This window comes from Carassius carassius, chromosome 45 (assembly GCF_963082965.1).
Source record: "Carassius carassius chromosome 45, fCarCar2.1, whole genome shotgun sequence".
In the NCBI taxonomy this organism is placed as follows: domain Eukaryota; kingdom Metazoa; phylum Chordata; class Actinopteri; order Cypriniformes; family Cyprinidae; genus Carassius; species Carassius carassius.
In genome coordinates, this window is record NC_081799.1 from 26,405,504 (window position 1) to 26,430,841 (window position 25,338).

Below are 25,338 nucleotides of genomic sequence, written 5' to 3' on the forward strand. Positions count from 1 at the left end.
TCAACGTGATATTATACGGTATTTAATAAATTGCTAAAAGTATGCACTATATGAGGAAACGCTCTCCTCATTCAGAACTTTACTAATTCTTTTTGAACAGAATATGAAATCAGGGTTAACAGAAGTATTGATCTGTCATCTAAACTCACTCCCAGACATGCAAGACTTACTAAAAGAGTGAGTCTGTCATTTCACAGAGAAAACACAAGCTCTGAATAATACTGACATCTTATTTTCCATCATGTTCATGTCGTATGGCTTTCAATGTTCACATCAACACACACACCGTTCCAGTTCATCTCAAATCCATACATGAGCATCATTTATAACTGATATTCTCCGGCATCAGAGGAGATGGTGTGGGCGCTCTTAAAAACAGAGAGATTAGTGGTATAAAAGTATTATTTCATTAGTTTCCTTTAGACACAGATCAAATGGAGCCCTTGTGACCTTTCACCAGTGAAGCCAGTAATGCAGTTCACCTGAAAATTTTAATTTCCTCAGTTTACCCAAGATCAGCATGAGTCTGTGTCTTCATCAGATTTGTAGAAATGTAGCACTGCATCAGTGTCTCATCAATGGATGCTCTGCAGTGAATGGGTGCCGTCAGAACGAGAGTCAGTAAAAAGAGCATCTGCTGTTGTCTCTCACAGATTAGTTTAGATCTGTTTAAACGCTGCTTGATCTGTGCAGATTTCTCTCCTGATTCAGACCAGAACACTTTTTCACTGGAGGAAGTGTTATCATGGATTATAGACTCTATGTGTTTGAGTTAAAATCATCTTAATGCTGGATTTGTTTCAGGTTTTGTCTTGTCCAGATGTTCACTGATGGACTGGAGTGCTGTGGATTATTGTGATGTTTTTATCAGACTCTCATTCTGACGGCACCCATTCACTGCAGAGCATCCATTGATGAGACACTGATGCAGTGCTACATTTCTACAAACCTGATGGAGACACAAACAATTTGTTTTCTGTAAAAGAGCTGCAGAACATTTTTATTCACAGGCTGCAGAGAAGAGAAACTGAAAAATGGAAAGAAAAACACACATGCATAAAGTGCTAGAAGTAGTACATGGCTGAAAGAAAAGAAAAAGCCGGTTGATACTGCTTGTGCATGTATGAGTCTAGACTAATACGTCTAGCTATGATTACATCAGAAGCATGCAGTGAGAAACTTGCAAAAAAAAAAAAAAGCGCCAATTAGCTGCTAGTGAGAAGCATGAAAGAAACCGCCGCATGTCTTCGGTACATGCAACACTTGTTTATACGACTGCGAGTCCAAACCTCTTTAACCCAAACACTGCACTGCTACAAGATTCCCAACGCACTTCCAGACCACAGACGTCTGGCCTGAGAGACTCTGGACCGCATTACAGAGATGATGATGATCAAATAAGATAAGACGACCTGAAAATGGCATCATAATGGCAGACTCTACTGGCTAGTGAAGCAACCGCACGAAGCAAATGTCTGGGAACAAATTCATTTAAACAGACTAAACCGAATCCCAGCATGCACCTCTGCAGAGCTGGCCGCTGTGCATCATCATCATCATGAAAAACACTTTTGCATATAGATATAAATCAATAAATCCTGTGCACTTAAAGGTCTGAATGTTTCAAGAACAAAAGCAACACAGGTAAAAACAAAATGATCAAATTGAGTAAATGCAGCTGTAGATCTGATTGGTGTTGACTCGGTCTCTGTCTCAGTCCAGCGGCGTGGGGTCAGCGATGGGCATGGTGTGCAGAACCTCGTCCAGCAGCTGCAGCGCGCGGTGCAGGTGGATCTCGATCCAGCAGGGCGTCTCTTTGATGCTCTGTCGGGGGTAATCCGGACCCCAGCCCTTGACGAAGCTCATGCGCAGGATGCAGAGCCGGCGGAGGTCATCCACACCGATTCCAGCGGCCGCAGACAAACCTGCAGGAGCGATGCAAGTTCAACTTTAAAAAAACGGTCTCGAGACATTATGACGGGGTTTTCCCACAAACCACTGTATCTCATGTTTTTAAATGAAAAAGTACTCTTTGTGGTTGGTTTTCGGTCCACTGTATTAAACTATGCATACATGCATGATGTGGTTTTGCTCGATGCACCCTCTTGTGGCCTGACTGAAATTATGCCTTTTAAATTCGATTATAATTAAAATATTGATAATATTTAAGTACAAATTTCTCATTTGTTTTTTCCTCTATTTTGACAGTCCCAGTGACCACATGATGCACTTTACACCAAAATGGATTCAGAACTATGCAAGCTTTTCTCTGGCATGCAATAAAAAAAAGTAAAAACTAATCCCGGCTTTTTAACTGCACAATTGTTGATTTTTTTTTTCCTGTGTCGTCTTACAATTCTGACTTTTTTTTTTTCTATGATTCTGAGAGAAAAAGTCAGAATTGTTAGATGTAAACTGTGAATTCTAAGAATAAAGTAAAAATTGCAGGATGTAAATTTTAATAAAACCCTTTTATCAGCAAAAAAAGTTATAATTGATAGATAAATTCACAATTAAACAAATGAGAATGTTTTTGCTCAGTAACTATATTCTGTGTCAGAAAAAAACAACAACTGCAAGATGTAAGATCAAAATAAAATAAAAAAATACATTTTTAAATTCCAAGATATAAACTCAATGTTGAATTAACTCAGAATTCTGATAAATATATTTAGATAAAAAATAAAAATTCCCAGGAAAAAAGTAAAAATTCCAAGCTGTTAACTCAGAATTCAAAGGGTAAATAGAAAAAAAACTGGGAGAGAAAAACTTAGAACTCAGAGAAAAAAAAGTGTTCACAATTCTGAACAACAGCAAAAATTGCAAGCTAAAAACTCAATTCAAATGAATAATTAGCAATTGCTAGATATAAACTTTACATTTAAAGTCAGAATTCCCTCTTTTTTTTTCTCCGTGATAGAAACCAGCTTCCATACATAACACTACTTCATCAGAAATCATGCATTACAACAGAACTACACTTTATTTTGAAACAACTCTAATGTCTATGCTATTCAAATCTGCGATCTCTAGTTTGTGCACAGTTCATATGATTGTCCTATCTGGAATTAGGTCGAAGTGCAGCTCTTACTGATAGCAGGAGCGATTCCTCCCACAGATCCAGGGCCGGGGATGTTTCCGGCCACCGCTGCTGCTTGAGCGGCTGCTGCTGCTTGTGCTGTCGCGGCCTGCTGCTGCATCTGTCTGTGACACTGACGCAGATCAAACACCTGCGGGACACAACACCGCTTCAGATCAAGCACAGCGTCAAGCTCCACTCACAGGCTGCATATGCATTATTCTACATGTTTGAGCCTTGTGTAGTGTTACGATTATATTTGAAGTGACCATTCCAATTCAGTTAGTATTAGAAAAGGGTTTAAGAATAAAAACAATAAGTGTAATACTGTGTATAGTGTAATCAGACGTCCCTCTCATTCTGACCTTGATGTAAGCGCTGGGGTAGATCTTGTGCACAGCGTCTCCAGGAGCTCGACCGGCTTCACGATCCAAGTAGTAGCTCTGGACGAAGACGGCGTGATCGCTCAGACAGCGAACCCAAACGTCCCCTTCCCCTTTACACTCCAGCTGGACGCCCTTCCCGATGTGCAGTCTGAAAACAGGACACAACACAGCAGATCAAGCCCAGGAATCATCAGCTTCACCAGGGGCACGGCGTCAGCTCTACCTCGCTCTCTCGATGGCCTCCGTTCTGTGGACGTTGCTGAGCTGACCGAGACAGAAGCGGTCTCCTCCGGAGGGGTCCACATACCCGTCCACGGTCACGATGGGACAGGACGAGGGAACTTTAAAGGTCTCGCCCACCTGAACGTCCATCTCGAAGTAAGCGATGGAGCACCAGTACTCTGGAGCTGCCCGAGAGCAGGAGACCATAAGACACCCGAACACGAGCGAGATGAGATCGAGACAGAATCAAACTCTTACCAGGGTGGTTGGATATCGGTGGCTGGAACGCGATTTCGTTGTGAACGGGCCCTGAGGAGAAAAAACACAGATTTTGTCATAGACGGTTATCTTTTGGAGTCATAAATCAAAGACTTTAAAGAGGTGGCTGACTGATTGTATTTATGAGGTGTAGTCTAACATGTGTTACACCTTTATTCTACTCTGCTCAGTCCCTTCTGATGATTTCCTGGTTTTATGAAACCCTTCCTCAGAAACAAGTGTGTTGAGACACAAGTGAGGTACAAAGCTTTGTTTATAAGAGAAATAATGGATTTAATAGGCAAATGTTACATTGTAACCATGCTTTTGCAGTCATGCTACTCGATACATTGTGTCGTTTTTTTCAGTTGGTCACAAATGTCAAAGAATTTAGTAATGTTTATTGTTTCTTTTCCCAAATCTTCTGTATGTTATTGTTGAGAAAAAAAACTCCAGACTAGGGATGTCATGAGAAACAATACTTCAGTACAAAATTGTTTTTTACATTTCAAAATCTGAGGCGAGACACTCACAGAAGTGTGCTGTATGGGCCATGGGCGGATGATGCTGGAGATGACCGTTCTGATGGTGAGGCACGGTGGGGGGGAAGTTACTGTTCCTCGTCCAGCTGGAGCTAGCGTCTGTGGACAGAACAGCAGAGAGCACACGTCTGACTCCGGACATCAGATCTACTCATATGCTCTGAATACTGAATGCAGGAGATGCTGAAAAGCTTTCGGACTCTAGGAGGAGCTGCTGGGTGGAGGTTCACTGAGGGCTTACTGTGGTGGTACGTAGAGGGCTGGCCGGGGGGGAAACCATTCTGCTGTGAGCCCTGCCCCGTCCCAGAGGCAATCTGCAGCAGACCATCGCTGCTGTGGCTTCCTGAGAGAACACTATTGGGCTGAGCTGGGGAGAGAGGGCGGCATGCACACGTCAACACACACACAAACAATGAAACACCAGGACTGGACGGCGTGACCGCAAGCGTGCATCACTGTACGAGCCATTCCATATAATGGCATCAATACAAATCTTAATATATAGAGGTGCTCAACATGTCCCACTCTGTATTTTCGCATTAGTTTATGTTTCTATGCAGTTCTCATGTGCAAACAACAAAGCAGTTTAAAGGCTATGGCAAAACTTCTACGGTCACAGCACCGAGCCCTGTTGCACACCAATGAAGAATGAGACACCTCCACAAACGAGAAAGCTTTTCAGCATGGCCTATGCGTTTAAGGATATGAGCGAGCGACTGTGATGCATATCGTACTTGTGGATCCCACTGCGATGCTGGAGAAGGCGGAGGTGGAGGCCGAGCTGCTGCCCTCTGCTGGCGGGAGCATGGAGGGCGTGTTGAAGGGCTCCGGGACCACCGGGCGAGAGGGAGGGTGTTGAATCGTCTGCATGTGTCCCTCAGTGCTGGGCAGAGACTGCTGGGCTTCATAATCATACTCGTCCTTCACCATCAGACCTGATGGACCTAAAAACAGTTATATAGACACACACATTACTTCATGCCAACATGAAACTGCATCTGAAAAACAGTTTACTTCCATGATGCATCATGTTTGACTGGATGCTAAAAATAGGTTGCTGATGGTCATTTCAGAGGTGAAGCAAGTTATTATACCTTTTTGAGAATTCACAACAGTATTAATTTCATAGTTTTCAACAAAAACATTTTTCTGAGACAAAAGCAAGACAATAAACAAAACCAATTGAATAAAAAAACAGGGGTGAACCGATATGAAAATTTTGGCTGATACCGATAACCGATAATTCTTAATATATACACGATGCTGTTTTGTGTCGTGTGTGCACATGTATTTGTATTTAAATTAAAAATACTTTTAAATACATAATAGATACGTATTATATATACACAACATGTGTTTTATAACAATCATTTATAATATTGTGTCTTAAAGTGACAGCAGTCTAATACCTTTGCTGAAGCATGTGTCCTTAAAGGGACAGTTCACCCAAAAATAAAAATATCTGAAACCTTTTTCTCTCCCTCCAAACCTGAATGAATGACTTTATAGATATTCATAGATACCGTTGTTTGTCCCCACTGACTCCCATAGTATGGAAAAAACTACTTTGGAGGTCAATTGTGACCATCACCTGTTAGTTACCAATATTCTTCAAAATAACTTCGTTTCACACAAGAGAGAAACTTTTTTTTTTTTCATAGAGTATCACTGACCAGAGCCTGAGAGTGTAAGTCCAGATAAATCTAGAAGAAAACACAGGATAGTTGAATTAAATCAAGGCCATCATGAACAAGCTTTAAGCTATTTAAACAAACATTAAACGTACCTATTCCTGGAGACACGACTCTCTCGTAATGGTAAGGGTTCACACACACGCTGTCACACTTCAGGTCAAAGGCAAACTGGCAGTACTTGACGTGTTTCAACTCGTTCTTATGAAGGTCTGGCCATCGCCACAACCGTGCATAGATGACATGTGGGAATCCTTTACGACCAGCCACCTAAAGGCAGAAGAGCATGACAGAAACAGCCATTTACAATGACATACCATGATATCCTTCATATGAAGTTCTTGCGTTTGATCAGTCAATTAGAATAATAAGACATTTGGGTTGTTACCAAGCAAATTAAATCAGTATCAACAAAATTCATCTTTGCATTGCAGAGGAAACACAGAAGCTGCATCTGAAGAGGCTTTTAGATGCATTTACACACCATTTAATGCAGGACGTGAATGCATTTAACCTGCAGTTACAAATGCATTAATAACGGTTTGATATATTAACCATTAAATGCTGAATACTGATACTTGAAATTAATTAATTGCAATTTAACTGAATCATTTCAGAGAAGTGTTTTTTTTTTTTTATACACTTGATATACACCTGCAGACGGCCGTCTAGTGTTCTCTGTATGGTCACACATTTGCTGGGATGAGCACCGTTGGTGGTGATGGCGGTGATGAGCGAATCCAACTCGTCTTTCTTCTCCTTCAGTTTCTTCACCAGACTCTCAATGGCCCGTTTGGCGAAGGTCTCGCTCTCGCCGCCCTGTCTGTGACACATCAGACTGTGCACGATGCTCAGACAGGCGTCGTTACTGGTGGGGGGGTTTGTGATGGACATCCTGCGCTGGTTATAGGTCTCAGAGAGACTCCTGTGTGCTGCTTCAGACTCGCTTCAGCAAAACACTGCCACCAGTGAAGAGTCCATCCAAACTGTACCTGCGGAAGAATTGAGATTGATAATGTTCCCTCAATCATACTGCATTCTTTTATAAGAAAAAAAACTATCTGAGTTTAGTTGATATTAAGGAAACATGTTTGTGCAACCAATGAAAAAAATAATAATAATTGCAACTTTATATCTCTCAATTAGTTTTTTTTAGTAAATCTCTAGAGCGGAAGTGAATCTGGTAAATCCTCTGACAGCACAAACTAAGAGTTTAACAAGCGTCTCACACCACGATAAGTGATTTCAGATAAGCTGTGAAGACTTATAGAGGTGTAGAAGAGCCGTGAACTCGTGAATGTGAAGAGTGATGTATAAATGAGCTGAGGCGCATGTAAACAACGTGAGCATAACATGCTAATGCTAGCACACAAGCGGCTGTTGATTTAGATTTTAACTTATGATGTAAACAAATTAAACACATTTAAATGTAAAAATGTGTATTGAAATGACATACCTGTTCTGTGTCCTGTAAACGAGTCTGTGTTTATCAGTCCAGCTTCGGTGGTTTTGAAGTGAATCTTGTTAGCGGCTAACCGCGCGTAACACACTTGAGCCGGACTCTACAACAATTTAAACCGACGACAGACGTCAAGAGCTCTTCATTTGAGCGAGACCTCTGTTAGACGTAGTTTAGCGCAATATATATGTTAAAAGGAGGGCAGAAGCGGTCACTGGGCTCAACAAAAATAAACAATGTTAGCCGCGAGAGTCTCGACGCACCTCACGCCCTGCTGCGCAATATGGCGAGCTGCGCATGCGCACTGCTCTCAATCAAAACAAGACAAACCGAGAAATAAATAAATAAATAAAAATATGTTTTCTTTAGATTGGTCTATTACTCAATATAGAATTTAGGAAAATATAAATTAATTAAAAAAATTAATATACAAAAATGTACTGACTCTAAACCTCTCTTTTCTTTATTTAAAGTTGATCTAGACAAGTATGGAAACTACCCATAATTCTGGTAATCAGTGAAAACATCATCTCTATATTCATTCTATGTGTCCTCCTAATGTGTACATTTATAACATATATAGTGTAATAAATGTATTACATACGCACACACTCCGAAGACCCGATCCGAATCAAAGGATTCACAAACCCTTCCCCAAATAAAAAGATTTGAAGTTCCGATCTGATTCGCGAACCTGTTTTCAGTTCTGAATCAAAAGATTCGCGAACTCGCTCCGAAGTTCCCAACTGAATCAAATGATTCGCGATACTCGCTTTAAATTGCCGATCTGAATCAAAAGATTCACAAATCCGCTCCTGATTTCCGATTTGGATCAAATGATTCACAACACACGCTTCAATGACCAGATCTGAATCATGATTCACGACCCTGCTCGAATGTTCGGATCTGAATCAAATGATTCACCACACGCGCTCTGAAGCGAGGACTTCGAAACTGTGAGTCATTTTGCGTCGCATGGTTTTCCCCTCAATATCAATAAAATATATATATAAAAAAATCACTTAGCTTTTTAAAATCATTTGTTTATTTTTATTTTATTTCATTGATAATAAAGATATATTATTTAATCATTTAATCCAATATTTTACTTAGGCTATATAATATGCATTTGAATCAAATCTTTTTTATTATATTTATTTCATTCACATGTATAAATTTATCATTCATTATTCATTGCTTTAAATTAAATTTATATATATATTAAAAAAAAGTTTCATTCAAAGTGATTTAGAATGTGTCCTTTGCAAAACAAAAATTGAAAATATAAGGCAATTTAACAAAAAAAAAATTATTAGAACATTTTTAATTTAATTTATTTGGTGCAATTTTTTTATTTATTTATTTTTCTTATTTAATGCTACTTTTATTTCTTAGAATCAATTTTTTTAACTATGTTACCTACTATTTGCTTATAAAAATTAATTTTAATTTATTAGACGCATGCATGAGAGAACATTTGCTTAAGTGAGCATCAACAGGTTTATTCACATCACACACAAACTCTGCGAAGCTCGTCGATCAAGAATGAATACATTTCCTGACAGATTCAACACTGCAAGAAAAAATATATATAACATAGAAAAATTGAACAATGTATTGCAATTTTGTGCCAGTACTTTAGGTAAGTAGAATTGTTTGACAGTGAATAAAGCTTTTCTGGGATTGAAATGATTTTAAATGCTTTAAAAATATAGATTTATATAGATATTTGCTAATAAATAAATATATTAACTATATATATATATATATATATATATATATATATATATATTTTTTTTTTTTTTTGTACATTCTGAAAAATATTTAAAAGTATTTTATTTGAAAATATTTAGTTTTGCCACTTTCAATGACATTTTTCTTAACGAGAAGAATATGTGAATAATCTAAAGACTCTGCATTGACTTCATTGGAATCAATGCCAAAGAAGAAACTTTATTTTCAAGGGTGTAGCAGAAAAAGCTTCATCACATTTTTAAATGTTTGACTACATGAAAATCATGACTATTTGAAAATCTGTAATCTGAGGGAGCAAAATAAATCTAAATATTAAGGAATCATGTTTAAAGTTGTTCAAATGAAGTTCTTAGCAATGCATATTAATCCTTGCAGGACACGATGTATAAATATGTAAATATCAATGTATGTTGATGGATATATCTAATTTGTGTGATGGTGGGGTCACGTGATACAGACTTTAAAAGGGTAACTGTTTGTACACTTCCTGTTAGTCTGAGGAAGGGCCATGTGAGGCCCGAAACGTCACTACTAATAAAAAAACATTTTTGAATGGGAGCTTATTCGGTGTGCGGATCTGTTACTTACTACTACATAGCAATGCATATTACTAATAAAAAATTAAGTTTTGATATATTTACGGTAGGAGATTTACTAAATATCTTCATGGAACATGATCTTTATTTAATATCCTAATGATTTTTGGCATCAAAGAGAAATCTATAATTTTGCCCATTCAATGTACACACTAAAAAATAATGGTTCTTCAGCGGTTCTTCAGGGGTTCTTTGTGGTGGATATGGTGCTATATGGCACCACTGCCATGCAAATAACCTGTTAAGCCCCTAATTCTTAGTGATATTAGTTCTCTAATATCCTAAGTGTCTTAGCTTTAGTTGGTAATAGATAGGATTAGAAAAATGACATTAAAATAGGCTACTGTGATTTTCCTGAACAAAAGGCACATATCCAATCAAGGCCTCCACACAAGACTTTTTGACCACAGAAATTTTTAGATATATACCGAAATTATGTCACAAACTTCAATAAAAACGTATATTCATATTCATCAATTGCTCTTTGTTATTTGTGTAGGTATATAGGCCCCAAATAATTAGCCTAAAATGAGTGAGGAGAGAAGTTATGTTTAAAAACGTGTTTCAATTTCTACTGACAAAATGTGAAAATGTGTCAAAAAAAAATTAAGTTCAATAAAAGAAATTAAAAAACATGACATATATATATATCATTTTTTTATTATATTTATTATATTATTTTTTATTATAATATTATCTGATTATAGATTATCTGGCTCGGCTCGGTGTTCATCTTCAGTTCTCTCTTCACAGCAGTTCAGTCAGTGTACTGTTTGAGTAAATGCATTACTCCGGGATATTGGTTTGTTTGAACTCAGAGGGAGTGTCAGACACATTAAACAAGTTAACAGCTTAAGCCATTTGTGGATTAATGCGTATTAGAGATGCGAACCGTTTAAAACGATTCAGTTCGATTTGGTGAACTGGTTCAAGAAGATCCGGTTACATCGAATGATTCGTTCATGAACCAGATATCACAAACTGCTTTGTTTTGAACTCTCTCTCACAACAGACACGGAAGAGAAGACAATGCTGAATAAAGTCATAGTTTTTGCTATTTTTGGACCAAAATGTATTTTCGATGCTTCAAAATATTCTACCTGACCCTCTGATGTCACATGGACTACTTTGATGATGTTGTTCTTCCCTTTCTGGACATGGACAGTAGACCGTACACACAGCTTCAATGGAGGGACTGAGAGCTCTCGGACTACATCTAAAATATCTTAAACTGTGTTCTGAAGATAAACGGAGATCTCACGGGTTTGGAATGACATGAGGGTGAGTTATTAATAACATAATTTTGATTATTGGGTGAACTAACCCTTTTAAATTCACTGTAAAACAGCTTCAATGGGCTTATTGTTTTATTCAACTATTTAAGGTTTGCCTTTCAAATAAATGAGAAGATGGTTAATGCTATTATCCCCTCTTTCCCCCAGGGCCATGCTCAGAACTGCCCTCCTGACACACCAACAACTAAAAAGGTGCTCAAAGGCTGCAGGGAGGGTCATCCCATGCAATACGACCACATTGTCGTCATGTTGGATGACCAGTCCATTACTGAGGAGAGTGAGGACATCTCAATGACACTTGGCCTCATCCTTTGTATATATTTTCTGTTTGGGATCCAATATCTTAAAGGACTGAAGAAGACACTGACCTTCCTGGAGTGCAATGTCTTAAAAATGAAGGATGCAGCCGGACTTCCTGTCACAATTAAAAGAGTGTACAACTCAGTCTGTGCATAGAGTCTCTCTCTCTCTCTCTCTCTCTCTCTCTCTCTTTTTCTTTCTGGGGCCTATTCCAATTTCTTTTTTTTCCTTCTATTTATTCTAACTCCTTTAGTCAGTGTTAATGTTAAAAAGCACTGATTATATTTGAAACTAAAATAAATAAATTAAACTATTTTAAAAGTGTAATGTATTTTGTTTATCAGTAAGCTTTTAGTACAGGATTTTGAATCTTTCAATCCACGATTTGGTATAAAAGCGTCATTTAGAAGCATATTGACTCAAACATTGTAGTAAATGGCATGATAATGGCCTACTAGCTAAAAAAAGGTTCTATAAAGCACCATTTGCCAAATGTGTCATGAAGCATAAGTGCCATTAATGCCAAAAGAGGTTCCCCTATAACGAGCAAAAGAACCACTGTTGAGCACCATTTTTGTTGAAGAAATTGTAAAAAATCAAGGTGCTTTATAGCACCTTTTATGGTTCTACATAGCACCATTTGACACTTAAAGTGGTTCCCCTATGATTACGAGCCAAAGAACCACCTTTAGTGCTATTTAGCACCTTTTCTTTTTAGAGTGTATTGTTGTCTATTACTACAAATTATTTTGTATACTATGTTTTGGTCACAGTACACATACATATATAATGTAAACTAAAACTTCTATTTGGGATGGGATAAATCATCAGACCGCACTAAAACATACTTGAGGCTTAAATATTAAACTGCTGTTAGAGGCGCCGAAATCCTGGATTTTATTTTTATTTCAAGAATTCTTGAATAATTCTAATAATTCAGAAACTAGTTATTATTATATTGAATATTTAATTTAAAATAATAATTTGAAGTATTTTAAAGAACTGTTCAATAATTCAAATAATAATAATACATATCATATTTAATAATTTAGTAGTAATAATAATATTTCAATTATTTTACTATTTAATTATTATAAAAAAGATATGTTAAATATCATATAAAAAGTAATAATAATCATATTATTTAGTAAAATAACAACAATGTGTATTTTTATTTAAATAATTATAGTAATACTAAAAAAACACGTAATATCAAATTTCTTAAAATAATAATAATAATTCAAAATATGAATTTATTTGTAATAGTAATTTCATAAATTTTTCTAATTACTACAAATCTGCGAAGAACGAAGTTATTGTCCTCCTAACAAACCATACATCAATGGAAAGATTATTTATTCAGCTTTTAGATAAAGTATAAATCTCAATTTCCAAAAATTGACCCTAATGACTGTTTTGTGCTCCAGGGACTCATATGTTATGTAGATGTGTGTATATCATATTATTTATATAATGTTACTATATTTACGTTATTGCTACTTTCTGTCTGACCAAAGATGAACCAAATAAAAGTAAAAAAAGGTATTTCAATGGATTCCTTTGTTTTTTTTAAATTAATATTCAGCACAAACAAACCAATCAAACAGTGCGTCCTCGCCTTCGTTCTTGAAGCTCCCGATGATGTTGTTATTTGAAATTAGTTTTATTTATTTTAAAATGTAATTTAATATTAAAAAACATGTTTTATTTCAGTTAACTGCATTACCGACATTTCTCATTTCCATTTAGTTGGTCTTTTATCTAAGACTGAAACTGAAAAATAAATTAATAAACACCATACAGACATGTTTTTTTTTTTTTGGTATTATTACCTTAAATTAAAATAAAAACAGAAAATAAAAACGAATTCAAAAAGGATATTAATAACATACTAAATATTCACAAATTAATTTCTTATTCGCTTGTTCTTTTAGATTTTGATAAATATATGAGTCTGTTTATTGTGCATTTAAAACACATTCATTTTATTAGTTTTATTACAGAAATCTATATATGACTGACAAATATGCATAAATGCATTAAAATATTATTAGTACATTTAATACTATATACAAATATTAGTTTAAGTTAAAACGGTGTCCAAATCCAAATGAATGGAAATTTTACATGCAATTCACAAACTACCACCGCAGCTGTATTACTGAACATCCACTAGGTGGCAGTGTAAAGTCATTCAGGAGGAATGTAACAGCATTATTCGTTTGATGAGATGATGTGTGTTCAGCATCACTCTGAAACAGGGCTAATTAAGGGCTGGATTGCTGTGATTGGGAAATCATAAGCGGCTCAAACATTACTACAGTTTTCCTGATGCTTGATTTGAATGCTTGATTAAGCTTCCCTGCAGGTGGCTGATGGCAGCATTTATTGTGATTCTTTCTATACATAGAGCACCAGTGACACATGTACAACATGAAGATCACGACGAACAGTGATGGGAGGGTGAAGTCAAGTCTTCATTCAGACTCCAGCTGTGCTGTTCAGATTCACCAACATCAGGCTATAGATAGACAGCACCGCTGGGAACAAATGTAGAAATATTTCACCTAAAAATTACATTTTTTGAAGTGATTTGCACTGATGTCACTCCGGACCTTCTGCACTTTCGTTCTTTTTTTGCTTTGAAGAGACTCATCTATGCACACAAGGCACTTCATTTCATGAGAAAAAGAAATTGACAGAGATTTGTTTTTGTTTTAATCAAATACACTGTATTTTGTTCAATTTCACAGAAATTTGCACTGGAAAACAAGACAAATACTGAGGAAGGGCGTGCAACATTTTTAATGCAATGACTTTATGGATTTCTGCTCAGATTTTAGTACTATTACAGAAATCTGACCTGTTTCAATTCTGCATGACAGAGAAGTACGTGATTAGCAAGTTGGTGAAAATATTATTTCAAATATTAGTAGATATGTGTAATAACGTACAAATAACAATTTTATGTAAGTTACAAGTTTCAACACTATTTTAAAATCAGTTTAATATAATTTAGGTTGAACTTGATTTGCATGACCAAGTTGATTATACTTCAAAAAAAAAAAAAAAAAAAAAAAAAAAAAATTAAGGAAGCAACTGAATTTAAGTTTTTATTATTTTTTTTACTGTGTAATTTGCAAATGCGATTTCAAGTACCCAAATCACATTATTAATTATTTTATATATTTATTTAATGTAGAAGGTAAAGATTACGAGGGAATAATATATTCGATTTTAGTTCACATGGTATGATTTCAGAAGACTTAAAGCATAATTGAACTTTTTTACATCTCCTGTGCAGACAGGTTTGATTGTGAGCAAACCACTGAAGAAATCCTGAAGTGTATTTGCTGATGATTGTGTTTTTCTGACTCTTGACCACTTTAGTGACCTCTCCTCTGATATAAATAAAATTAAAACCCATAAACTACGGGACACTCTTTCAGGACCCGAGCCAAACTGACCGTTCTTCAACTGCTGTAAGATACAATCATTAGATTTGATTTGTGCAATCATATGATTACAGTAGATGAGCTACGAAATATTTTTTTTTTTAGAAAATCTAGTTCCTTGAGACAGACATGTTCACTGAACCTCGAAGACAAAAACCTTTACATGTTGAGAATAATGCTTGATGCATCAGGCTTGTGAGAATATGGAGGGGAAAAAACAGCTTAATTTTATTCAGAGACTATTTCTTGGATGAAATTGAATTGAGTTAATTGAGAATTCTTAATTTTTTTGTCATCTTAACGGCAGTAAAATTATTGGTTATTAAAATTCTTCTCATTCCATAATTCTAGTTGCTAATGTTGTTTTCGTGCATAAATTACACATTTTAAAAAATGTATTTGATTTTTGTTATCAAGCGGATGAAAATAAGAGTGCATTTGGTTCACACACTCACGTCTGTCATATAAATAATTCCCACTGATGCAGTGAAATAAAAGAAAACTCATAATTACATCTACCAGTGTTTTAAATCTTAAAGGCTCGGCTGTTTTGCGTGGTTGTGGCCCCCGTGGGTTTATTCTAATGCTCCACATGACGTGGGCCGCAGAGACACAGAGAGAAAAGGTTGGAAGTAAATGGAGGCAGACTATAATTCCCTTCACCTGCAGGGAAATGAGTCACTTACATGAGGGACAGTCGGCCGATGTTTGCTGATGTTTAACCCCTGTATGACAATCACTCATACACACATCTACTAAATATGACACGGACATCAACATCCCCTACAGATTATTACCATACAAAACCAGACACTACACTAAATCATTGTTGAACAACCAAACGGGTTTCTGAACGGTTACACATTTTCAATGATTTATTACATCTTACAATGCATCAGACAATTTTTCGATTTACGCGTGTGCATTTAAAGAACCTCCACCATCATAAAATAATTCAGTGTTAAAGAGCGTGTCTATAAACAATGTTTGTTTATTCATTTGCAACATCTTCACAGTCTAATCTTTTCATGAATTATTATTATCTTGCTTGATCTGTGCAGATTTCTCTCCTGATTCAGACCAGAACACTTTTTCACTGGAGGAAGTGTTATTATGGATTATAGACTCTATGTGTTTGAGTTAAAATCATCTTAATGCTGGATGTGTTTCATCTTTTGTCTTCTCCAGATGTTCACTGATGGACTGGAGTGCTGTGGATTATTGTGATGTTTTTATCACTCTCATTCTGACGGCACCCATTCACTGCAGAGCATCCATTGATGAGACACTGATGCAATGCTACATTTCTACAAACTTGTAACACACTTATTTTAAGCTAATTTTTCATTTTTGGGTGAACTATTCCTTTAAGATCAAAGCCCGAACTTGGATCAGGATTATTCCTCATCTAAACTGTCAGCAACAGCAAGACAAACAACATCTAAAAATAAAAGCGTGATGTGGTTCACGTCAGCGAGCTGCAGAGTATTACACATCTGCAAGCACTGAGAGACTCACACTAATAAACCTCAGTTTCACACAGAGTAATGCCACATTGTGTTTCATGATAAATGACTGACTCCATGTGCCATTAGTCACAGTGATATAAATATTAAAGAAAATGTAAACAAAGTCATTCTCATATTTGAAATTCCTCTGCAGATAAATCAATCTTACTCAGGAGCTTACTTTTTTTAGCTCATTCTGCAAAAGAACATAACAGAAAATAGTATGTAGCAGCTCATTTAGTTTTATAATGTGATATATTTAGGACAGAAACACAACAAAACAACAAAAAGCCAGGCAGGATTTAATTTTACCCATCAGGATTTGATTAGACTGAAAAAGTGGCCGTTATTTACTAAAAGTTTGGGGTCAAATGAAAATGATGTCAGTGGAAAGGAAACGCTATTAAATTCTGATGAAACTTTATAAAGACAAATATCTGTTCTTTAGCAGAATGTCCCTCATGAGTAAGACCAGCGACATTAATTAAGAAAGTAAACGTTGATTTCATATTGACTTTAATAACTTGTGGTGGCTGTAAACGTAGAGCAACATAGCTTCAGCTAAACACATCGGAGGACATTCAATACTCTAGACACAACAACAGAGTAATCTTCATCTTCCAGCGTATTCTTGCTGGTCATCTCTCATGGGAAATGATGATTTCTGCCGTGAGAGAGGCTCACAGTGCTGTAATCTGCTGCAGGTGTATGTAGTTTTCCTGTCATTTTCTCAGAAGTGCTTCCGTTTGTCAATAGCTCTACTGTTTTTCTATAGAGAGCGAGATCTATGCTTTTCACTCGTTAAATGTCAGCTCAAACACATTTCCTCCATTAGGCTAAATGTTAAAATGCCTCACAAACGTTTCCAGGCAGATGTTCCTTAGAATCTGATGCAGAGACAATAAATTAGATATTGAGGAATATCACGTTCATCTTGTGCATTTAACTCTTCGCTAATTAATATTCATGATTAGTTCATAAAACGACCTACATTTTTCGAAAATCACAGTATGCACGCAATAAGATTATGAATGTCAAATTAAATGCTTCACAGCAAGCTATGATGAATTAGTCAGATATCACATTTACGGTGTAGTGGAAATAAGTTTGTTTTTAAATAACATTTTAATTAGCATGTGTGCATTTAAGTGATCATACGTGTCGGTAAAGACATTTAAAATGTTACAGTAGATTTCTATTTCAAATAAATGCTGTTTCTTTTGAACTTTGGGTTCATCTGTGAATCCTAAAAAATTAAATGCATCATAGTTTCCACAAAAATATTGAGCAGCACAACTGTGTTCAACACTGATAATATAATAATCAGAAATGTTTCTCATATTATTCTGATTTCTGAAGATCATGTGACACTGAAGACTGGAGGAATGATGCTGAAAATACAGCGGAGCATCACAGAAATAAATTACACTTTAACACAGATTCACACAGAACACAGATATTTAACATTGGAATAAAATTTCACAATTTCATTATTTTTACTGTATTTTTTATTAAATAAATGCAGCCTTGGTGAGCAGAAAAGAATTAATATTTTCTCCATAATTGAGTGTCCATAAATTATGCAATTTTCTGTTTATTAATATGAATATGACCCTATGAAATCAGTTAAGTTTTTTCCGTTTGAATTTCTCTTGACTACTTTCTAAATGGTTAAATTAAATGTTATTAATCAAAAAACATGTATAATTGATCAAAATCATAAAAAAAAAATATACAATCTCACATAAATTTATTTAATTTAATTATTTTATTTAAGTTTTTAATCACATGTTTAGGGCCCTATGGTTTTTCCTTACCATACCAAATTCTGTTATAACATACCTAATTATTTGTATGCATAAAAAAATAAAATAAATCAAAAATCAAATTGATTGTTACAATAAACTTCCTCGGAAATTATGTGTAGTGTATTTAAATATTTCTGGTTATCAGAAAAATTAAACATGATTATTCCTTAAAAAATAAAATTTTAATAATTTTAGTATTAGTACATTACACTAAAAAATAGTAGGTTAATATATTTCTGGCACAATGTCTGCAAGTTAAACCCAACTTTTATTTTGACAGGTTGCTGTGAATACCTTTTAAGTTTCTGAATGTACATGATATAGTTTCTCTCAAATAAAACGGCAAAAGGCTCATGAAGTGACTCTTTTAGAACAGTTCTGGAGAGGTTGAAAGAATAAAAAATCAAATTTAAATTTATAAATTAAATTTAAATTAAATTTATGCATTTAGCAGACGCTTTTATCCAAAGCTTCTTACAGTGCATTCAGGCGATCAATTGTTACCTATCATGTGTTTAAATTTAAATATTAAAATTTAAATAGTTTTAAGATTTACAGACACTGGTCCATATCGCGATTTGATTTAAGTGTAATGACCTACTTTTGATTAATTCATCGAAGTTTGATAAATCCGCGTCGTACAGTAAATTATGTTTTTATGACTGTATTTTCTGATTACATCCACACTGCAGAAATCATAGGGCTGTATATGAAGCAGTTTCCAAACAATCTGTATTGCATAAAGCGCTACAGAAACATAGTGACTAAGAAATTGAGAACTGAAATACCAAGCACCAATAAATGTCTATAGCTCATACATCAGTCTACTGAGGTTTCAAAGCTCCCAGGCGTTGTATATTTTCCCTCCTGCTGAAGACATCGTCTCAATCTCTTTGAAGTGAACTTCTCTTTTCATAGACGTGCTGCTGTTTCCCCCTTCGGCTGAAGAGCCCCTGGTGTCCATCGAGCCCCTGCGGTGCTCCAGCTCCAGACGAACACATCCCGTCAGGTCACTTTCGGTGAAGATCCGGTTTGTTCTCGAGCCTAAGCTGAGCGGGTGGCCGCTAACAGCCGTATTCAAAGGGCTTCCAGCTCTGGGCCGTTTGACGCTGAATCTCGTCTTCTCTCGGCTCCAGCAACAAACCTGATGCTGACACGCGGCCTGGAAGCCTCTCTTGAAGTTCTCGTTGAAGTAGCCGTAGATAATAGGGTTCACGCTGGAATTGGAGAAGGCCAGCCAGTGAGAGAGAGGGAATACATAGCTAGTGAGGAGCTCTAGACTGTCCTCGTCTGGACGGGCGTAATCGGTCAGCAGCATGAGCGTCCACAGCGGCAGCCAGGACAGCATAAAGAGCAGAGCCACCACAATCAGCATCTTTATGACTCGGATCTTTCTTTGAGACGCGGGGACATCGGGCTGCTCGGCTCTGGCCAGGACGGCTGTGGCGTACAGCTTTGCTCCGATCCGGCCGTACATGAGCATGATGAGCGCCAGGGGAATGACGTATATGTGTAGGAACAGGACGGTGGTGTACACTTTCCTCATCTCTGGGTCGGGCCAGGTCTCGTAGCAGGAGTACAGCGGATATGTGCTGTTGTCACTGTGAACCATGACATGCCCTTTCTCTTGCTGGACGGTTAACATTAACACGGAGGGAAACATTATGATAAGAGCGAGCACCCATATCATCCCTATAGACATCTTTGCCACAAAGAGCGTAAGTTTGGGCTTGAACGGGTAAACGATGCAGCGAAACCTGGGTTTCAGACGAGGAGAAAACACACACGGGGACATTAACCCAGATTTACTGCTCTCTACTGAATTTAATTTTCCCTCACCCCTAATATATGTGTGTGTGCGCCAAATACACGTACATGTAATAGACCTGAAATAAATTAACTCACATTTAAGCATATGTTATTATGTTTCACACATCTTGAGGATTCTTAACGAATACCAGCACATCTACCTGCAAGCACTGCTGACTGAGCTCAGCTTTTACAGTTCTGGTCTAGTGTTTTCAGCACATAACAGAAACAGCATCATGTAGCTGTAATAATGACCGCTGCGTTTCGTGAGTCTAAACCTCAATCTGCTCTAACAATGTGTTAATTAGTGCTTCCAGCAGAGCTGCACACTTCAGATACGAGCCACAGCTCACGAAATAACACCGCTCTATTGTTTCCTTCACAAACATGTGTTTGTTCAATTCTTATTTCGTTTCATTTCAAAATGATTAACACTTACCTGTCCACAGCAATGGCAACCAATGTGAAAACGGAGGCACAGACAGACGTCCCTTGCACAAGTCCACTTAGTTTGCATATCGTGTTGCTGAAAGGCCAACCTGACAATGACAATAAATGTTTTATTGAAGAAAGGTATACCGCGATAATTACCGTTACCGAATTATCAAGCACAAAGTATGCAACTCAGGTGCTCAGGAACGCTGTTTTGTACTGATTCATGCACGAGTCTGCAACAGTGAGTTTTGCACAGGTAAATATTGTTATGCATCAAAAACTAGATTTCCACACCTGTGATGAGGTTGTCCACTAGCGTCGTGGGAATGCAGAAGATCCCGACCAGCAGGTCGCTGACGGCCAGATTCAGGATGAAGATGTTGGTGACGGTTCTCATGTGCCGGTTCCTCAGGACTATCACACAGACCAGAGCGTTTCCCATCAGACACAGCAGGAAGATGAAGAGATACGCCAGCGTGAAGAGCGCGGCCGTCGGCAGAGAGTGCTGGTAATAAGGGAACAGGACGACGCCCCCTGCTGTGCTGGAGTTGGTGCTGTTGGTCTGGTTGGTGCAGGAGACCAGATCTGAGATGATGTAGATGGAGGAGGCATCCCATAATCCCTCTGAGGCCTCCATGAATACAAAGCAATACTGGGAGCCAACACACAAATAAACAAACTAAATCCTATTCTTCAGTTTCGGCTCTGAAGACCTGTTTCTGCTAGTTAATAAAAACATTTTGGTGATTTTTTCTTTTTTAGCTCACAATTTGGGCTGTGTTTCTCGCAGTTATGAAAACACAAAAACAGAAAAACATCAGAACTGCATGCTATAGATTTATTTGTGTGTCTGCCCCTGAATAAAAAAAGAAAATAATTATATATATTATTATTTTTGCATTATTAACACAGTGTTTTCCTAATGTATGTTGTTCAGATGCTTTGACGCAATGTATTTTGTTTAAAGCGCTATATAAATAAAGGTGACTTGACTATTTATATATATATATATATATATATATATATATATATATATATATTAGGGCTGTAGCTATCGAATATTTTAGTAATCGAGTATTCTACCAAAAATTCCATCGATTAATCGAGTAATCGGATAAAATGTGTTTTTGCTTAATTAAAGTGCAATATTAATTATGCAAGAGAAAATAAGACTCCTTGGTCTCTTAAAACGAACAAATGAACAACTAAGTTTCCTTTTTTAGAAAAAAAATATTTTTATTTTTTAAATGCATAGAATGCAATGCATACATCAAAAATAAACATTTATTTATTACCCATTGTTTCTCTGTCTCTACTTGTACTGTGAACAATGACAATAAAGTTGATGAATTAAGTGCATTTAAGTGCCATTCAGTTGGGGTTTTAAATAAAGCATTTTCTGAGATGCACATTAAACATTAAACACAAATTTAATTTATCTTTTAATTATTGAAAATTAACTTAACTTTTTGGTAAACAAAGGGGATTTACTATTAAAAATGAAACATGGAAGAAATGTTGTGTGATTAAACCTTAAAAAAATATATAATGTTTGATTTTTTTTTTGTAGTAGGCTGTACATTCTGCTGAACAATAGTCTTTAACCGGACTTTTATTTTGACAGGTTGACGTACCTTTACAGTTGAGCTAGTTTTATTCAAATCAAACGGTCAAATGCTCATGAAGTGACTGTCAGAGCAGTTCTGGAGATGCTGTTCATGTGTTCACGTCTTATTTAGAGAAACGACAGATGCTGAAATCACCGGAGCGTCACGCGCGCTTCAGTGTGTGTTAATAAAGGAAGACGCGCTTCTGCTCCATTCATTAACAGAGACACGCAGAACATGCAGGATTCATATTTAAATAGACTGTTCCGGCTTAATATTTACAGATATTAGTCCATATCGTGATTTGATGTAAGTGCAATGATCTATTTGTCATGATTCTGCCTTCGTGTCCTGATTTTCCTGGTCTTGGGGCAGGATCATGACAGGCCGATGTTTTATGTGCAAGCACATGGCCATTTGTTTGGGCCATGTGCTTACGTTGTCTTGTCACCTTACCCCGCCCCCTTGTCATCATCTCGTAATCATTTGATTGTTGCTTTCACCTGTGTCACCTGTTCCTGATTAGTTTGCTCCCCATTTAATCTCCTCATGTTCTCTGTCCTGTGTCGGTACATTGTCTAACCTTGAGCTGTCCGTGAGTAAGCCTGTTGAGAGTCTTGTCAAGTTAATAGTTTGTTCCTGTTTCTGTTGTAGTCTAGTTTGTCAAGTGTTAGTCTAGTTTAGTCATCCTTCGTCGGTCTAGCCCTTGTTTTGCCCCCTCGTGGGTTTTGTTTTTCCTGTTATTTGTTCATTAAACTGTGTTGCCTTGATAACTGTCTGCAATTGAGTTCATCCCTCCACCACCCGTCCTGACACTTTTTTTTTTATTAATTCATTCAAAATTTGGCAAATTCCGTGCCATTCCGCGTTAAACTGTAAATTCTGTTTTTATGACTGGATTCCACGATTCCCTCCGCGTTTTCTGCATCACGGAAATCACATGGCCCTAGTTGTGGTATGCCAGCTCTATCTTGCAATGGACGCACGCCACGACGTTCTCTTTACGTTTGCCCGTGTTGTGTAATATTCGGTTCCCGTGAAAACCGTTCCCGTGGGTGGAGTTTACATGAATATTAATTAGTTCCCTTATTGTGGGCGTGACCTTTAAACACTGTGCAAACGAACGAAACTGAAAATATCAGTGCACGCTCGTCAAATCGCTACTTGTTTAATGGATTATTTTGAACCGGTAACGAAGTGTCAATGTTAAGCATCAATTAGAATTAACTGGAACAGTGCCATAACAATGGCTAGTTTGTGTAATGTGATAGATTGCTTGATTGATTACAGACACACAGAAAAACAATCAATATGCTAATTTAACCTATCTTACCTAATATAGTTTTTACTGTTTGGTGTATTTCACTTTTTATATATTTCATTTGTGGGGCTTTATTTTTAATAGTTTGCTTTGATTAGACTACCTAGTTGTCATTGGAGAGAGACTAGTACAATTTGTATACAAAACCTGAAACAAACCACTACAAATGTATCTGTGTCTTAAAATCGGTGTGAGCATTTTTTTTAAATAACCAGTTTTATGGCTGGCCCATCAGTGTATTTATTATTATAAATGCACATTTACTTCTGTCACATATTTTATCCTATTACTAAGATTTTAAAGTCATGCAACATTGAAACAACATGTGAGTTAATTATTATACTTAAATGAACAGTCTTTTTAAAATGGACACATTTTTCTTTATTGCATTGAGTTAACAGTCAAATACAGAGCTTAATGGTTTAGACAATCTGAGAAAGAACTACTAATAATAAATATAATAATAATGAATATATGCATACATTGTATCTGTATGTCTAACATACATTGTGTCTGTTCTTTGACCATAGGCACTTAAAAACAACCTCATCATGTCATGTTTATGAATAGTTATCCATTGTGTAAATAATGTTTAACATTTGAACATCTTATTCAAAATTGTTTTTTACATTTTACAACTATTACATAAAATGAAAACCGAATGTTTCTTTGTCAGTCAAACTCTGTTCTCCTGTCGCTTACCGAAATTAATATCCTCTGAGATTCATTAAAGTTAATATGTCAATAATCTAACAACACTCTTTGATGTTGACAGTTCTCTGATGTGTATTAATAGTAACATGGCATGCAGGTTAACAAATAACATGTTATCTTTAAGTATGTTTACTGTTTAAAATTATACTCAAAAAATGATATTGTAGATCACGTAAATATTACATTCATTAAATGTTACTATGACAAGTACAGAAGTAATTGCTATATGAATATAACTCAAATTGAAAAGACTATTAGCATATATATATGCAAAATGAGGTGAGTGTCTGAGATATTTATTGTCTCTGGTTGAGAACAGCCTCCATGTATGTCCAGTTCATACAATGATCAGCTACTGACCAGTGACCTCAGCTCTCTCATCCAGTCTGAAATAGACAGGGACTTTACATGAGGATCAATATATGTGGAAACATCACAAAAGCAAATCAAAGACTTATTATAACATTAGTGATGATGAGACAAATGATTTCTATTCCAAATGTAAAAATAATATTCTTGGAGTAGCTGCTGACCTATGTCCAAGAAGACTGCATCAGAACACTACTTTAAGGTTGATGCACCATTTTATATAACCAATTACAAATTAGATTGATTACAATATTAACATTTTCACTGCAAGAAATTTGTTTTCAGTAGCCTATGTATGTGACTTATTTGGGTAACAGAAACACTGGCTACATACAAACTAAACTTTTTATAAACGACACAGGACAGCTAGCCTATAGCTATATTTATTAGGCGGCAGATATATTTGTTTCAAGCATTATCGTGAATACATTGCAGTAATAGTCACCAGTAGCCTAACTTGGCTAATCATACTTTAATTAGCAATTAATGCCCCACAAATGAAATGTATAAAAAGCTGAACACATCAAAAAATACGATTAAGAAACTATATATCCCAAAGTTAGCATAGGTTATTCGCTTATTGTTTTTCTGTGTGCCTGCAATCAATCAAGCAAATCAGCTTACAGATGATTTATCATATTGCACAAACTGCATTGTTTTGACACTTAAGTGGTTTAAGCACGTTAGGGCTTAATATAGACATTTCGTTACCTGTTCAAAATAATCCAT

At 36.3% G+C, this 25,338-nt stretch overlaps 2 protein-coding genes across 5 annotated transcripts in view; both read right to left on the reverse strand.

Annotated features, from left to right (window-relative positions):
* Positions 1 to 20,618, reverse strand: LOC132127763 (mothers against decapentaplegic homolog 4-like). 4 transcript variants are annotated; one of them, XM_059539842.1, is made up of 12 exons: positions 20,603 to 20,618; positions 6,833 to 7,170; positions 6,274 to 6,448; positions 6,161 to 6,190; positions 5,222 to 5,431; positions 4,729 to 4,854; positions 4,479 to 4,586; positions 3,946 to 3,996; positions 3,689 to 3,872; positions 3,445 to 3,613; positions 3,092 to 3,230; positions 1 to 1,925 (listed from the first exon to the last, which is right to left on the reverse strand). In XM_059539842.1, the coding sequence occupies exons 2-12, from the start codon at positions 7,070 to 7,072 to the stop codon at positions 1,714 to 1,716; spliced, it is 1,644 nt and encodes a 547-aa protein (XP_059395825.1). In that variant the 5' UTR covers positions 7,073 to 7,170; positions 20,603 to 20,618; the 3' UTR covers positions 1 to 1,713. The 4 variants fall into 4 exon arrangements, with proteins under 4 accessions (XP_059395825.1, XP_059395826.1, XP_059395824.1 ...); XM_059539843.1 differs by lacking the exon at positions 20,603 to 20,618 and adding an exon at positions 7,635 to 7,941 and having other exon boundaries at positions 3,689 to 3,866; XM_059539841.1 differs by lacking the exon at positions 20,603 to 20,618 and adding an exon at positions 7,635 to 7,940.
* The window catches only part of LOC132127765 (neuropeptide FF receptor 1-like), an 11,069-nt gene continuing 4,851 nt past the window's right edge, over positions 19,121 to 25,338 (reverse strand). The window contains exons 2-4 of the mRNA XM_059539845.1: positions 20,893 to 21,250; positions 20,603 to 20,702; positions 19,121 to 20,111 (exon numbers count right to left, since the gene is read on the reverse strand). Coding sequence (XP_059395828.1) covers positions 19,190 to 20,111; positions 20,603 to 20,702; positions 20,893 to 21,235 — 1,365 coding nt within the window. The 5' untranslated portion in view covers positions 21,236 to 21,250 and the 3' untranslated portion in view covers positions 19,121 to 19,189. The remainder of the gene's footprint in view (positions 20,112 to 20,602; positions 20,703 to 20,892; positions 21,251 to 25,338) is intronic.

Coding starts and splice junctions, on each gene's coding strand:
- LOC132127763 (XM_059539842.1), bottom strand. CDS start 7,072: ATGTCCATCACAAACCCCCCCACCAGTAACGACGCCTGTCTGAGCATC. Junction 5,432..6,160: donor ACTTACACTCTCAGGCTCTG/GTCAGTGATACT, acceptor AACTGTTTTTAG/GTCCATCAGGTCTGATGGTG. Junction 3,873..3,945: donor ACCGATATCCAACCACCCTG/GTAAGAGTTTGA, acceptor GCTCTCGGGCAG/CTCCAGAGTACTGGTGCTCC.